General features: G+C 36.1%; 1 protein-coding gene across 1 annotated transcript in view; it reads left to right on the forward strand.

Moving 5' to 3' along the window:
- The window catches only part of USP32 (ubiquitin specific peptidase 32), a 77,006-nt gene that overhangs the window by 35,964 nt on the left and 23,430 nt on the right, over positions 1-17,612 (forward strand). The window contains exons 8-15 of the mRNA XM_010573959.1: positions 7,011-7,142; positions 8,669-8,776; positions 9,553-9,668; positions 10,056-10,118; positions 11,986-12,069; positions 14,856-14,917; positions 15,038-15,140; positions 16,945-17,137. Coding sequence (XP_010572261.1) covers positions 7,011-7,142; positions 8,669-8,776; positions 9,553-9,668; positions 10,056-10,118; positions 11,986-12,069; positions 14,856-14,917; positions 15,038-15,140; positions 16,945-17,137 — 861 coding nt within the window. The remainder of the gene's footprint in view (positions 1-7,010; positions 7,143-8,668; positions 8,777-9,552; positions 9,669-10,055; positions 10,119-11,985; positions 12,070-14,855; positions 14,918-15,037; positions 15,141-16,944; positions 17,138-17,612) is intronic.

Consider the following 17,612-nt stretch of genomic DNA (forward strand, 5'->3'; position numbering starts at 1 on the left):
AAATAACATTTATTTTGGTATGCAGATGACTTTAATTATATTTCTCAGCACATAATTAGAAATGAAATTTTAAAGTTACAGGAAGTTGCACACACTTACTGCTTTTAATCAAATTTTGTTCCATTTCACTTAAATCATAAATATGAATAATTTCATTTGAAAGCTGCCAAAATAACTTAAGTTTCTTTGGGACCTTTGTTCCCAAAAACCAGTTTCAGGGATACGAGTCTCTTCTACACCTGAGTACTGACCAGCTAGCAGTAGTTTGGATTTTCTCAGTTTCATTGTATGATTGGGTACCTTTCGGGTTTTTTGGTTTTTTTTTTTTTTTTTTAAAAACATCATATTGAATAGCACTGTAGTGGAGCATGTAAATCAAAGGTAAATCCTGTCAGGGACTACTGCTAACACTGAAGTTCTCTGTAGGGGAATATTCCCCCAAATCATTATACATCCTTAATAATTACAAATTAAACACCTAATCTTTTCCAAATGTAATTCAATAATCAACAATTCTCTGCCACTGGAGGCTGTCATTTTGTTGCCTACCCTGGCTGGTTTGCACTCTTGTAGGTATCAGAATGGAACTGACTCCATCCTACCTGCAAAGTACAGCTTTCTGTGGCTTAGTTTGGCAGACAGACGCACAGGAACATGAGACACAGAAAGGTCTCCTGTCCCTCCAAGTGCAGACCCTGGGGGGTCACTGTATCATTCCTTTCGTAAGATATTGAGGCTTATTTTTTTAAGAATTTTATTTTTCTTCATTGGGGAAAACTATTCCAGTACATCTTCTACATGTGGGGCATTTTGTCTTAATTTTCTGTCAACATTGTCCTTGGTTTCAGACACTCTGCTCTCCTTCCTTCTTACCATTCAGCCTAAATGCAAGTGACTGTTATGTTTCTTCTTGACCTTTTTGTCAAAGTAAAATGAGCCCAGTGCAGGTCTGTTTCAGACCTTGTGCTCCATCCCCTGTTCCATCTCAGCCTTGGGTGATACATGTTGCTGTCATACTGATGCCAGATGACACCTCATTAGTTTCCTTCATTTGGCTGGAAATAATTCTTTTGCTGCAACATAGGTGGTGGTTCCTTTTTTATGACTTGAATCATTTTGTTGTGTCTCAGTGTCACGTGATGGGCTTGTATGCTCAGGTTTTCAGTTCTTTTCCATGGGGAGAATACTCCCATTTATCAGAGGGGTTACTGGTTTCAAACTGACAGACCACGTAATTTGTACTTCTTTGTTATCTGGTTCTCGTGTCACTGAGTTCTTACTATAATAGCATCCTAATTCTCTTCTGAATTGAAGAGACTCTCTTCTGTCGTCAGAAAAATTCATCAAAGTATTCCTGCTTTTTCTGACAGCTCTTACATACCGAGATGCAGTAAGACAGTGTGTAATCAGTATAATAATTATATTTTAGAACATACAGTTATCGCTAATTTAACATAATAAATGAGAGAAGCCCTGCATAACCAGACAGCGTGGTTGAAATGGAAGAGTGAGTTTTTGAAACAGCTTAAAATTGAAACTGAATGTTGTGGAAGTAAACACTCCTGTCAGAGATGGGTTTATAAACCTGTAGGGCTTTGTGTTAAGATGAAGATGTGAGTCTGTAAAAGGAAAGTGAAATGAAGTGATCACTTAACTTTGCTCACATTAAAAGGCTGTCTGGATGTTAAATACATGTTCTGTAGCTTGCCCACTTCAGTTGTGGTACCCACTCTTGAAACACCATCTCTTAATGATGCATGGAAGGTCACTAGAAGTCAGTTCTGAAGATTTTGGATTTATTAAAGGTACCTTCAAGAGCGAATTTCATTCTGTACTATTTTCTTCCAAGTGTGTGAACACTTGTGCTTTGAGAGGAACTGTAGTGTTTAATATCTCTTCTGTATGGGTTCCCATCTTAAGGCGGTGATACACTACATTCTCCTAGATAAACGCCTGGGTAGTTGTGTCTGACAGACACAAGGATCTTGGTTCAAGTCATAATATTCCCTTCTCTGTATGTCCATTTTTCAATTGAGGGGAGGGGGGGGAAGATGAAAGTATTACAGCAGATGAGCCCGATAAGAAAAAGCCTCAGTGTCACTTAATCTGCATCTTGCCACTTCATTATCCTCTTAGTTCCCGGGCTATTTTATGTCTTGCAAAGCAGCTCTCTGTGCCCAGGTGCCAGAATCTTCCGTGTGTTAATTTGAAAGCAACGAACAAGTGTGTTTAGTCAGAAATACTGTTTGGTGTTCAGTCATTCAGTCTCTGGTTCTGACTCAGCCGTTGCGCAATGAAGAGCTCGCTCTGTGACTGGGGACTGGGGTTTGTGCGGAGGATATCATGGTAAACAGTAAAACAAACCAAGTTTCAGTTAAAATGTTGGGAATATGGTATGCTTCTACTGCTGTGAACCAGAGAGGATTGTACCAATAGGTGGGTAAAAGTTAAAGTTTTAAAATATATTTAAATACTTAGTCAATTTTGGTTGTATAAAGAATTGTAATAAATAGTGCCTGAAATGAAAACATGTTTTTAAATTTTTTTCTCAGACAGAAGATTATTCATGGCTTGCTACCGATGCAGTATTTAAGAAGGGTGTACATTTCATGGAAATGGCATTAAAATGAAGGATGGTTTTTTTTTTTTTTTTTTTTTAGTGTTTATCACTGTCATGCAACCTGACTGTCAGTCACAGTGTGGCAGCTGGTTTTAAATTAACTCATTTTTAGTAGATTTACAGTTTCTCAGGTGCATATTTTTGCTGAAAATGTTTACCCGTTCTTCCTTTACGATATGAAGACTCTGGCTTGAGGTGTACTTGACATTATCATTCTTCTGGTTATACTTGTCTAATTCTTAGAGAATTGAACTAAGAAACACTATTCATAGTTTTACAGGTCTGAAAGTTTTTCAGTTTTTTAATGGACAAGTGATGAGGGAGACATGAAATAGCATATGGTAGTAAACTGGTAGCATATGATTACATTTCACAACTGCAATATATCTCCATGTGACCTCAAATAATTGTATCAGGTATTTAATTGACAAAAATGAATACTTACTTGGCCTAGAAAGCCAGTCTGTTCTGATGTTTTGGACTATGCTGTCTAGATAAGATACATTTTTTTAAAATAATCATAAGTTATTTAAAATTTGACCTACTGAATGAAAGCCCAGTTCACACATCCTGATGTGATTTGAACAGGCATTAGGAAAAAAATTTTATACTTTGAAAAGGCAAAATCCTTTATCTATATAAAACCTCTTTAGAATATGGCATGTTTTTCATACACATTAGTATGTTCTGGATAATAAGCGCAGTCTCCTTTTATCATGCTTCATTTAAACTTCATTAACAAATATGATTATATGTGTATATTGTAAATTGCAAGAGATTTCTTTTAGTTTACGTTTATGGAGGAATAGATGGTGCATTACATATCCTGAGACTGATTTACAAGATTATGTGCAAAAAATCATTCTGGAGAAATCAAATTATGTAACAGCTGGCTTTTCAACTGCAGAGTTAAACTTTCACATGTGCTGTAATCCAATAAATCTTCCCGTATTTTTATAGAAGTGAAACTATTGCAGTGGGCTACAATTCCTTGTTACTGTGAATGAAAAATATTCCTTTGTCACATTTTTACTTATATTCAACCTAAGTTGTGTAAGTCTAGTCAATACAGAGAATGTTACTTACTACTACATCAGTTTTACTTTTGAAAAGGTTTGGCTCTTCTGTGGAAGGTCAATACACCGGACCTGCCTTGGCTATAATATCAACGTAGCACTTATGCTAATAATTATCAGCTATTCTTTTGAAGATGATTGTTTGAAAATTCTTTGTCTTTTAAATGACCACGTAATTTCAACCACTGCTTGACAGAAAAGAAGATAAGATGCTTTCTGATAACCTTTCTTTTCTGAGTTTAAAATATAAAGCAGTAAAGTTAGCACTGTAGAAACCATCTGTGAAGTACAGTTTTAAAAATTGAATATAACAAGCTTCTACCGTAGATATTTGAGAAGGGTTCTCTGACAAAATAAAACAATCTTTCAGTTCTTAATTCCTATAGATAAATAATGCACCTGCCAGTGAAAGCAGGTTTCTGCAGATTTACTCTTCAGTAAAGACAATGTGAACTTCCTTATGTTTTTTGAATAATCTTAGTGTTGCATCATTTCAAGAATGAAGTGCAGCTAGTACATTTGTTATTCTTCCTAGTCACAAAGGTAGATTAAAAGGAAAAAGTGATTTACATGCTCATGCTCAAGAGAGTTAGCATAATGCTTTTGTATTTGCTAATGAGAGCAATAATGTGTATGTGCAGTTCTTCTAAATGACAGTACAAACTGGCCCTTTATGTGCAGTTCTTTAGCTAGTATAATAGTACTGTGATTCTCTTCATGTACATAAGGTTCTGTCTCATGAAGTGGCTTTTACCTTGCTTTTAGTCTTTTTTTTTTTTTTATTTCTGTTCTTGAAACTCCATGAATATACTTTTTCTTCTATTTCCTGCAGAATACTGGTACTCTAGTCCTAATGCCATGTGTTGTGAGCTTGCTCTTATCAGTATTGTAGCACCCTGATACCTGTAGAGGGAACAAGACTGAGGGAAAGTGTATTTTATTTGGTAGATTCTCTCTCATCTGTTGATACACTGACTGTTGTGGGGCAGGTATGTTGTTAAATCATCAAGAAATCCCTGTATTTCTTGGACCATACCAGATGCTGTTCTACATCACTTGACTGTTTTGCTGAGGATCATGAAGTTGCTTACATCTGTGGCAGTGCTAAGCACCCATGATATTTCTATATGCTGATCTTCAAAGGGATAACTATTTATCTTTCTTGACTTCTGGTAGAATAACATTCCTTTTATATGTTTAGATTATTGCTTCTTCATATATTGGGGACAGACTTCTTAGTAGGGCTTTAGTATGGTTTTGGACAAAAAGAGGGTAGATCAGACAAGATGTAAAGCAGAAATTTTTTACGATGAGGGAGGTGAAACACTGGCCCAGGTTGCCCAGAGAGGTGGTAGATGCCCCATCCCTGGAAACGTTCCAGGTCAGGTTGGACAGGGCTCTGAGCAACTGGATCTAGTTGAAGATGCCCCTGCTCATCGCAGGGGGGTTGGAGTAGCTGACCTTGAAAGGTCCCTTCCAACCCAAACCATTCTATGATTGCAACACAAGAGCCAGGAGATGGTAAGCCAGATAAGGGAATTTGATCCGTCTAGGAAGGAGGGGGAGAGGAGAAAGGAAATCAGTTTAGTTTTTCTTCTGGATCAGTTCTCTTATCTCCCTTACTATGTAAATGCACAATAGCTGATAATGATACAAGTGAGGATGCTGCAGCACGTGCCTGGGGTTAAGGGGGAAGGTAAACTTTCTCTGTTCAGCCTGAAGTTATGTTAGCTTAACGTGACCCTAGAACTGCAGCTTTGGTGTGGGTGTTCTGCATGCTAGTACATGGTTTGTCTAGTGATTATACTGAATGTACAGAGGAAAAGGAGGGCATGTTTTCACTGATGTTACTTTTCTAGTTAGACTGTCTAAAAATATTTTACAGGAAGATGCAAACCCTTTCCACTCCTCCACCTCTACTTCAGATCCTAATTTTTGTTCAAAATTTTCCAAACTTTCTGCTGATGAGGGTAAGGTGTTGTGTAGTTTTCGATGCATTAGATGATGTGCCTGCTGGGTAGTTACAACTCGATCATGCTTATTGTAGGTTACCTACTATAAGTTACTATTCTGATTAAATTACTACTCCTAATGACAGAAATAGGAAAAGAAATCAATAAAATTTCAATTTGATATGTAACTTTTTGGGGGTGTCTTCTGTTCTTAAGCCTTACAGGATTATTATTGTTTCTGTAGACTAAACCAGGCCAAATAGCTCAAGTTAAACCTATTAGAAAGCTGGCATGGATTTAAAGACTCAGAACCATCTGGGAATGGGATCACACGTAGTGGTTCTTAATATAGACAGCTTTGTCATTACGTATCTATTTGAGAACCAGTTAATTTGCACTGACCTAAAGCAGTGTTGTGACACACTTGCATATGTAAAAAGGTTAAAAGTATTGTTGAGCAGAAACTTAATATTTTTTTATATATATATATATATATTTAATTTCAAGGATAAAATGTAAGGAGACTGGCAGTTGTATATAATGTTTTGAAAGAAAACACAAGTTCTTCCTCTGGCTATTTTTATTCACCTTTGCCTAGCACCTTGTTTTACTCATTGTTGGGTTTGGGGTTTTGGTTTTTTCCCCTTCTTTAAATTAGCTTGTAAGTTCCTCTGTATAAAGTATCTTCTAGGTTTGTATAATCACTCCCCAGTGTTGTCTGGGTTTCTAAGTGCATCTATAGTATAAATCATAAAGTGAAACAAACTATTTTATATTTGGAAAAAATTAATGCTGAGATACAGTGTTTAAATGTCACATTAAAATTTAGCCTTATTACCACATAAGAAGGCTGAAAATTTCAAATAGGAATTTTTTGAGAGCAGCCAAGTACTAAATAATTTTTTTTTTCCCATAAAAGTTCTGGGATTTTTTTTTTTAAATGCTACTTTGCGTCCTTTTAGAGGTTTTAAATACTGGATACCTTGGGAAAATAAGATAGCGCACATATAATCTACCTGTTCAATTCACCAAGAAGAAATACGTGAAAATGAAGAGACTGCTGGAGCCTTTAGCAGTGGGGAAAGTTCATTTCTGTATTTCTAAACACTTGTGATGATATGTTATTGATGTTGAACTCCTAGATGGTGAATAGGTAAGATGATTCTGTAGATAAAGAAGGTAAAATTGGAACTTTGTCTCTCTACTACTTGTATTTTTAATTTTTATATTCAGGAGTCAGGCACAAATAAATCAACGTCATTTCTCTTTGTGACAAAATAATGCTGCATTTTTATTTGGTGCTGAATTCTAACATGGTCTAGACGTCACCAAAAATTTTTTTTTTTTTTGTTGATTATACAGTGGAAGAATCCGACATCATCGATCTCGAAAAACGATACTGGCTGCTAAAAGCTCAATCAAGAACTGGACGTTTTGATTTAGAAACATTTGCCCCCTTAGTTTCCCCTCCTATTCATCCATCTCTGAGTGAAGGTATGGAACTTTGATCAAACGTGCAAGGAAATGATTTTGCTGTGGTGTTCAGTATCTGATCGTCTACTGACATACAAATTTTATGGCTTTAAAAGTGGGCCTATTTTAAAATGTATTTTAAGCTTAAATTCCAGAGATCATTCCACTGAGTTATGAATGTTTGAAAATGAGAAAAGATGCCTGAGAAATCTCTATTTGTTGGGAAATCTGGAACGACAAAGGAAGCAATTCTTCTATGCGTTGCATTCATATTAGTTGTCAGGAAATATGTCAAACTTTGTGTATAATTTGCTCTGTAGTTCCTTAAAATTTTTCATTGGGCTCCTTAAGATTCTGTAATGACAAAATATACTGCTGTCCCTGAACGAGATAAAACAGAAGACCATTTTTAAACTGACAAGTGTGAGTTTCGTCTATTAAATGACAATTCAGCATGCAAGTCAGAAGTTGTGTTATGCAGTCAATGAGACAGTCTTCCCTAATAGCGTAAGTTGAGGAAGACTTTGTTCAGAAGACTTGGTCAGGAGATTTGTATGTTGCAATGCAGACATATTAATAACCAAGCTGGTCTTTCAAGTTGAAGCCACTCTGGTAATAACTGGAGGTTGCAGTTGTCTAATTGCCATTTACTGCATAACATGAGGACGTTAAGTAACATTCTACTTACATGCTAGTTTTTGTCTGCAGTCCTAGAGTGAGAATTTTTTATCACCAAGTGGTCATCTTTACTGACAAGTGGCAGCAGTAAGTAGAAAATGGGAAATTCATCTGCAGGGGATGCAAGCTGTTAAAACACCAGAACTTATGTTCAATTCAATAGGGATATATGCCCACATCCTTTTGCTCATAAGTGAGTTTTCTCTACTTAGTGATATAAATTTACACAGCTGCTATGGGGAAACCTGAATGGCTTCTGGTCGTTCTATATGTCATCTGTGAATAGTGCAACTGAGTCATTGTCACTAAAAAAAAAAAAGTTTTGTGGGATAAAAAAAAAAGTTATATGTGCTGAATGAATAGAACTCTTAAATCCTTCAAAGGCCAGTTAACTAAAACTCCTAATTCACTTAGGGCCAAATTTGCAATGGTATTCAGTGATTTTCATACGAGTTTCTATCAGGCACTTTGGAAGAGTCAAAGCATTTGGCATCTGAGTACCTTTACTGGTTTGGTCCTTTAGCTTTTGTGAAAAAGCTGGTCCTGATCATACTGGTTTAGATGTACACACTATAAATCAGTCATTACAAGGAAGGCATAAGAATAAGGCTCCTGTTCAGAATTCTTGATTCCCTCCCTACTCCACCCCTGGCTTTGTCTAGCCACACATAAGTGATCTAATTCACCTTTACAGTGGTCTTAGCAGTGCTTAATTATCTTTATTACACTTAGTGAGAATTAGTTATGATCATAAGTGTTTGTACTTCTCCTTGCAAATGTTAACTATTAACCCTTCATATAAATGCTAAGTATAATTGTCAGCTGTTTCAGCCAGATGCTGTAACAGGAGATGCTTTTGTGGTTTTCAGGTTTGTTTAATGCTTTTGATGAAAACCGAGACAATCACATAGATTTTAAAGAAATTTCCTGTGGGCTCTCAGCATGTTGCAGGGGACCCTTGGCAGAAAGACAGAAGTGTAAGTATGTGAAATGTTAACTATTAATTTTAGAGAAGTTTTTCAGTTTGAGCAATGAAGTTTAGTTGTTTCCACATTTTTAGAAATTTTTTCCACTGAACAAGTGTGTGTCTGTGAAAGGTGACAGACTTTAGAAGTTAAAAAATTAAAGGAATTTTAAATATCAGGGCTTCCTTTTATGAAGGATGATTAAACCTAATTTTGTATATTTTATAACATCCTTAGCTTCGTATAAATTATCAACCTCTTTGGGGGAAAAAAATATATTTCGGAAGTTATTTTGCAGTGTTCTGCATTATGATGCAGAAGTTTGTATCTCAATAAAAAAGTGCAAACACTTATCTATTCATTATATATAATACAAAACGAATGTCCTATTTGATTGTCTTGTGGTAAATAGCATGTTCTGGCTTGTTTACTGTCCAGTTTTCAGCTGGCTCCTTGAAAGGTTCTTGTGTTTTGAAATACCTTGTTCCATACTTTTCCAAAGCCATATTGCTGCAACTTAAAAGCTGTCATTCACTGGAAATTTCTGGATGCACATATGTTCCCTGCTCTGTCACATCAGAAAACACAGCAGAGAATTGCAGGAATCTAGATTTCAGTTTATTAAACACAGCTGCTCCATTTCCTCACTACCACACATGCATCCTGCTTCATCAAAACTGTCAGCACTAAATCATGTTCTTGTGGCTCTGCAGACTTACTTTCTGCAAGAAAAAAAAAAAAGTTGTTGAGTAGTTCTAACATAGAAAAGTAATTTCCTTTTTTCTCAGTTTGCTTCAAGGTTTTTGACATTGACCGGGATGGCGTGTTGTCTCGCACTGAACTTAAAGAAATGGTGGTTGCACTTTTAGAGGTCTGGAAAGATAACCGTACTGATAAAATACCTGTAAGTTGTATTTGGATTTTTATTCATTTACTTCTGTTTCTTGAAGTCATCCTTCAAAAGTAGGAATGTGAATGTTGTTTGAACATGGTTTCAGTGAATACAGGCTTCCTTGAGCTACCTTAGCTGAGGAGTATTGATAACTGGATGTAACTTACCTTGCATAACTTTGACCTGCTATTAACCAAAGTAGAATGATTTGACTATAATGTATACTGTTTCACATAAAGAAAACTTAGGTACAAAAGTGCAACTGTCCGGAAGCACTCAGCTGTGAATTACTTAGAGGTATCATCAACATTTCTTATACTTTTATTCTGAACACAGAACATGCAGCTCCAAAGAGTGCTGTGAGAATTTAACTGTTTTCTAATCCTTTTGTTTGTTAAGGAATTGGACATGAGTTTGTCTGAAATTGTAGAAGATATTTTGAATATGCATGATAACACAAAGGTAGGAATTTGCTGTTCTTCCCTTGTCATTTTTATACACTAGTATCTTCAGTTTATTTATAAGAAAAAAAGTAAAATCTTGTGCTTTCTTTAAAGCAGAGATGTGTCAATAAAAGAATTGCTTTCAAGAAATGTCAGTTTTCCATTAAAATTTTCCACATTGTTTTGTGAGAGAACATGTTTGAATTTTACAAGCCATTTTTATATATGAAACTAAACCAAACATACATAACCAGATTAAATTAATTTGAAGCATATACTGTGTGCAAGGCTTTGCTATGCATAATTAATACCAGTTTTAAATCTGATGCTTGACTTTTGTTCTGAATAAACTGTTCTTTTGTTTCATGTTTAAAATGATCTTAGGAAGAAAGGGGTAGTGCATTAGTGTATCTTACATTTTATCCTCTGTAAAGATGCATTACCCTCCTATGCTGGAACAGGACTGTATTAATTCAATAGTAACTCATGCATTATCATTATAAAACTACTTTGTTTGCAATAATATTATATACAACCAGTGAACTACGTACAGTGATATTGTTTCAGAGCTAAGTATCTGACATCTGTCATGACTGTTGTGACACACGGCAAAAAGTCTTAGTAGTTTATATGATGCTTTATAGTTAGCTGTGTGTAAATCTTTAATTATGTTGTTGCTTTTTCCACATAGGCACTATCATCTGCAAACAATATAGGGGAAGTTGTTTCTATTATTTCATCCTTTGCTTTACTAATTGGGAATAGTGTCTGGAACCTATAAATAATTTAAGAAAAACTATAAAGAATGTCTAGAAATGCTTAATTACTTGTTTGAATAGTTGTCTTGCCTGCTTGTACTCCAACAAAGTGGTGGGCAAATAGTTTATTATAGTTCTTTCATTACCAAAGCAGTAGAAAATATGGCTTCAGTGAGCTCTTTCTTTCATCCTTTGAGGTTTTTATTGTTTGCTTTTTTAAACAAGGTAGTTTATAAGCAAGTGCATAGCAGTGTCATTTCCACAAAGAGTTAAAAAAGAAGACTAAGTCTTCAGAATATCTTTCATAGTTGCACCATGAATGTAGTGCAGGAAAGAGCTGATGGTGCAGTAATTACATAAATTACTTAACCTCTTTTCATATGTTAGCTTTGACCTGTGTGAACTCTGGAGAAAATGGTCTGTAAGAAGAGGCAGAGTAGCTGCCACTTCTGTAAAATTGGCTATGAATTATACTACAGTCTAAAAAATTCAGGTTGATCCTATCACTGAATTGTTGAAAATCAGAAGGTCCCCTGACATTGGTCAGTGTTATGCTACTGTCACTTTTCAAGTGATTAAGAATTAATAGTGCTTGTGTAGTAAGGTAGGATCGTAAGGACGTGATGATCCGAAATAGTTTTTCCCAACCCACAGAGGAAGGTGGTAGATTTCTGAATGGATGCAAGTATCTACATGCGCAGAGCTTATCCGGACAATCGAAGTCTTAGATTGTCTTAGTCTTGTTTTGTTTCCTACAAAGTGATTGCCTTGATGAGTCACATACTGCTTCTGCTGATGTCATGGTTTGAGAAAGTATGACTACTGCAGTTGAGCATAAATACTGAATCTGAATGATGGAGAGCAGGAGCAAACGTTACATGTTGTGCATGGTTTGTCCTCTGTACTCTCAAAGCTTTTTCGTTCTCTAGGTTGCATATGTTATGCTAAAACTGGATTTTTCTTCTCTCATTGGATCAAATTTTATTACCAGAGTGGTAGATGCTAATTTTTATCAAATCACTGGCTTTGTCATGCCTTGTATGACGCATTTAATGAGCATTTTAACAGAAACAGGTTAATGGTTTAATGGTTTTTCCTTCCCCTTTCCTTCTCCTCCCTTTAACTAAGCTTGGACACCTCACTCTGGAGGACTACCAGATATGGAGTGTGAAGAGTGCACTTGCCAATGAATTTTTAAATCTACTTTTTCAGGTATGTTTAGAGGAATTTTAAACTTGAAAATTATGGTAATTAACTCATGAGCTTTTTGCATTGCCACGAAGCACAGCATCAGCCTTTGTGCCAACACGCTTAGAGTTTTGTCTATTGCAATAAGTTATGTGGTTTTGCAATTGTGCGTTACCTTGGTGGAATGATTCTCTATTTGATTATTCTTCTTTTCAGTGTATGGAGATGCCTAAAGCATAATCTGTTAAAGTGAATGTAGTGTACTGTTTATAAAATGAAAAGACATTTCAAGTGTATCAGCCGTTATATTTTCCATTAGAAAAAGGCTGTGTTCTTAAACAGTTGTTCTTGCAAATGTTTGCCAAGAAAGTGACACAGAAAATGAGAAAAGGTATTGCTAACTCTTTACAACCGCTTTCCCTTTAAATTTTCTGTTAAGGCCATCTAAGGAACCTTTCATTGTTTTGTTGTTGGTTTTTTTTTTTTTGATGAAGCAGTCCTTGAAAGCTCTGATAACATATCACTATTGTGATGCAGAAGCTGAGGATTAAGTGTGTACAGAATTCATTTTAATTGAGCTTGAACTGGATTTTTATAAATCCTTAAAACAGTCGTATTTTAGCGCTGACTCTGTGCAGAAAATAACCCCTAAGATATTTTCCTTCACTGCAGTTTGTTTCTTCACTGTTTTCTGTAGAGGTTGATACTTTGAGTTTAAACAATAATAATCCTCCTCCTCCTCCTCCTCCTCCTCCTCCTAATGGAGCCTTGAAGATTTGCCCTAATTTAGTATTCACCTCCAGCCCCATATGACAGTCTCAGTTCTTCCAGGGAAGGCTGTGGAGAACTAGTGGGCTCCGTTCTCATTTTACCACTGAAGCTTAATCAGTTACAGGGTCAGATTGTAGCAGAAAAATACTTCATCAGAGAGAAGCTGTGTGGTCTTTAAAAAAAAAAGTAAATCTCATGAGAGGCTACCTGAGTAACATACTACTGATTCTCCTGTTTATGACCCTAGACTACTTTATAAATTGTATTTTGAACTGTACTTTCCCAAGAACTTCAGGGCAACCGAGTGAGAGCATTCTGAGGCCATCAGCTACACCACAGCTGAAAAGAATAAAATCAGGAAGTTCTGCAAATTCTTTTTGTCTCTAATTGCATTAGGTTTTGCTTACATTGCAACATTCTCAAGAAGGGCTGTCTTTATTTTTGGACCATCTAGCATCAAATATCCTATCATAACTTAATATTGATGAACTAACAAATATCTATGCAATATGGAAGTAGAATGAATGAACATGTAATAAATTTGTCTTCATGATGATGACACATCGCCATTGTTACATATTGTCTCATTTACAGTATTTTTTCTCCTGACAGAGTTGCTACATTTTCATTTTAGAATTTTATTTTTAGTTCCTTCGATAACTTTATCATATGAGGCACCCTCATCTCATGCTGCAGGCTCAACAGCATGCTCGCACAGGACAGAGTCTGCCATTGATTTGTCTGTGCATTTATTTGAACTGTCATGAGCTTGTGTGTCTCGCCTGCAGATGGAAAAGCTAACTAGTCTGAGTGGAGTGCCTTGGAGAGCTTGTCAACAAATTGGTTTGTTTGCAGCGGGGATAGTTTATATGAAGAATCTGATACTAGCACGGTGTTACATGAGTTTAAAAAGAATCATCAGAGCCAGCTGTGTTGTGTGCTGGAAAATCTGTTGCTTCCCAGCAGCTAATGGCCTTTGTTTTATTCAGAATGTGAAATGGTCTCTCACACTGTAATATAAATTTAAATAAGATATCTCACTAGTCATTAGAAATCTCCAGCTGAGATGCAAATTGATAGCCTCAAAAGAGACGTAAGGAAAAGACTATAAATCATGTTATGAGTAGCAACCAATTTGAAAACCATCTCGGAGAGGAGACAGCTGACCCTCCTCCCCGCAATGGGAAACAAAGACTCCTGCAGAGTCTGTTCCCCTCCGCTCATCGCTCCCTGCCGCGTGCCCTGTGGCTGCGGAGCTGCTGGGAGAAACCAGCCGGAGATGTCACTGCAGCCAAGGCCGGGATGGTTTTACTAGGAAGAGAGGAGTAAAATATTAGCCATCTGGGACTGCTGCCTTGCACTCCGAATAAAACCCCACCCAAGTCAGGCAGCCGTCTAGGGGATGGTGCCTTTTCCTTCTGTGTTTGTTCCAAAACGAAAAAAAAAAGAAGAAAAAGCATCAGATGTTCAGAGAACGTTCTACAATTTTCAGAGCATTTTTGGTGGTGACTGGTTGGTTGGACCGCTTTAAACTTCTCTCTTGCTCTCTTCATGTGCTTGTTTTCTTTTCAGTTCCTTATATAACCCCTTCTCCTCATTTTTCCCCAATCCATTTTGGTTTTTTTTAACCTTTAGCTTATCCTCTTCCAACAGCTTGCATTCTCCCAATTCCTTATTCCCTCCCTCCTGTACATATAGACATCTTAACTTTTTGTATATCTGATCTGTATCAGTTACTGTGATCTTTCATAGCATGTGCTTCAGATCTGAAAATAATGAAAATTCATTTTATGTTCAACTTAATTTGTCTTGGGGCATTTGACATCCTTGGTATCTTTGTCGTAACAGTGGGAACAGGTCGTGAATCTCACAGCTCAAAATACTTCTTTTTTAGTGATTTGTTCAATTTTAGCTAACCTTGCTACATAATTTAAAAGAGTTTTATGAAAAGTCCTATTAGAGTTGTTCTTTTCTTTCGTTTACCTAATGCTTGTTTCATAGTGGTGTAGTTCTTAACAAGAATTACTTTCTTTTTCCAGGTGTGTCATATAGTTTTGGGGCTGCGACCTGCCACTCCAGAAGAGGAAGGACAGATTATTAGGTGTGTGTTCTGCTCAGAATCTTAAATGGGTTTCAGAATCATCTTTTAATATTTTCAAAACGAGGACTGTAATTTCCCTGTTTCAACTAATACTTCGTGTCGTTCATTCTTTATATGCAGAGGCTGGTTAGAAAGAGAAAGCAGGTATGGCCTTCAGCCAGGGCACAACTGGTTTCTTATTGCAATGCCGTGGTGGCACCAGTGGAAAGAATATGTCAAATACGTAAGTATAATAATAATGTATACTGAATAAGTGATTTCTTTGTATTTGTGAATGTGTTGATGAAAAAATAGTGTGGAACAAATGACTGCTTAACCAATAATGCTTGAAATTAAGCATCTCCTGTCTCTTAGTGGAAAATAATTGTTTTGCTGAATCGTTGTCACATGGTGAGCTTTTCACTATAATTTCATTAAACTGTCATTTCTTTCTGTACTTTGTTTCATCATTCCTGCGTGTCAAAATATTTTTTTAAATAAAACATACTCTCACAATAGTACTTCCCTTAAGTCTTTTGATCCGTTTGATAATAAAGCTACCTGTTTTGGTTTTGGCTTTGCTTGGGCCACAAATACACACTGTGCATTTTCTGGATAAATAAAGGAGGAAATTGGTATAATTTGATTTATAGGCAATGACTGAAAGTAGTCTAGTACCTGATGGTGATCATAGGAGTCCTACTAAAACTTTATAGTTACAGGGTGCTCTGTAATACCCTCCAACTAAAATATTCAAGTTAAAGCATCACTCACTATGAATTTTACAAAAGAAAGCGTATTTAATACAATTAAATTTTGATAAAATTTAATTGAGGTGGAGATAAATATTCTTTGCAGGTTACGCAAGTGAAATAAACTATTTCTCAAAAGAGTTTTATATAGTGATAAATAATCATATAGTATCCGAGTTGTTTTATAAACACAAATTGCTAAAAATATTCAGAAAACTGCAATGTATGCATTAACTAACCATGTAATTACAGTTATTCTTTGTGCACAATGAATTGGACAAATGATGGCTTAAACGCCTGAAATAGTAGGTAATTTGATCCTTGTCATAGTATAAGTACTCAGATGTGCACATGATTTCATAACTAATCCTTTGCATAATAGCACAATGCCATTAGTCACTGTCTACCTCTCAAGCAAAGAGAACACTCAGAATTTCTGTGTAACTCTGTAAATGATTACTGTAATTCCAACATACATTTTAGTCTTGTTTTATACTTTTAGCATTACTGCACAGTTTTGTTATTTGACAAGATATTATGTTTAGTGATGTCATAAATAGGGGACAACATAAACCAGGAAACATCCCTTTTTCAATGTTGTTTGATGTTCATTGCATGGATTTTCTTTTTTCCTCTCTAAGGCTCAGCTAATTCCCTTTTTCTTCTGTTTTCTCATTTGTTGTCGTTTCTTGTTGTGACTGGTGCTGTAAATTGGGTAGGATTCTTCTTACATTTATCTGTACTGGGCAGGCAAGTTATGCTTTTGGGGGTATGCACATTTTTTTCTCCACCTTTATCGTGCCTAAGTGTGAGCCAGATTGCCTTTGCAATGCTGTTTCTCCAAAGGAAACAAAGGAACTTTGTTTCAAAACAAAGTTAGGGTAGACTAAGATGTTGCAGGTTTGAGGAAAGAATGTTTTTTTGTTCTTGTGCTTGCTGTTCTCATTTAACCATATGAAATTCAACAAGGACAAATCTTAAACTATTTAGAGCCTGTAATTATAGCTGTCTGAAATGGTTGTCTTTTTATGTATCTAGTTAGAGAAAATAATTCCAGCATTTCACAATTTTAATATTGTGCAGAAGAGTTTATTCAATTGGTTTAACAATTTTGGCTGTTTTTTCTGCAGATTCTTCATCAGTAGATGTAGAAAGTATTCTTTCTTATTCTGTAAAGCTTGTTGTGATATGCAAAAGTGGTCACGTAGCTGTGAATTTTGGTGATTGGTTTGGCTGATGCTAAACGTCTTTGATACTGGCTTATAATTAACTTTTCTACTTGCCTACCAATTTTAGGATGCAAACCCTGTTGTGATAGAGCCTTCATCTGTCTTGAGTGGAGGTAAGAATTCACTCGTAGCTGCTGCAGCCAATACTTCAGAGCAGGGAGAAGACAAAATGGGAGGTCTTAATTACTTCAGTGCAACAGAAGAAAAGTTTTCAGATAATATTTCTACTGCATCAGAAGCCTCAGAGACTACTAGCAGCAGTAAGCATAACACCTTATTTCCTTGGAGGTTTAATGTCGAACACGTTTTGAGAAAACTACATACTGCATGGATTCCTCCAGGCAAAAAGATAACACAGTTTAGATTACAGAAGTGGCCTATGTATGGACTTCGGTGAATTACTAGGATTTTTTAGTCTATGGTGGATAAACAAGAAACAGTCCTGTTTAAAGAGCAATTCATCATTAATGCTATGATTAATTTCCAGAATTGTTTTCAAGATAGTTTTTGTCCTATCATTTATTTTCTGAGTGGATTTTCTTCCCCCCCCGCCCCTTCCCATTAAGTTGTTTCTAGTGATACCTAGTTGGTGTTGTACTATGTCTTGCAATGGGATGACCTCAGATACTATAAAGGGCAAAGAAGCAGAAAAGAAAATCAGGAAAAGCATATTTACAGTTTTACAGGGCATGTGATCTAAATGAGTTTGTGCAGATTCTAGGAGCCACCTTTGTG

The sequence above is a fragment of the Haliaeetus leucocephalus genome, unplaced genomic scaffold (genome assembly GCF_000737465.1).
Source record: "Haliaeetus leucocephalus isolate CR32 unplaced genomic scaffold, Haliaeetus_leucocephalus-4.0 Scaffold395, whole genome shotgun sequence".
Lineage (NCBI taxonomy): Eukaryota > Metazoa > Chordata > Aves > Accipitriformes > Accipitridae > Haliaeetus > Haliaeetus leucocephalus.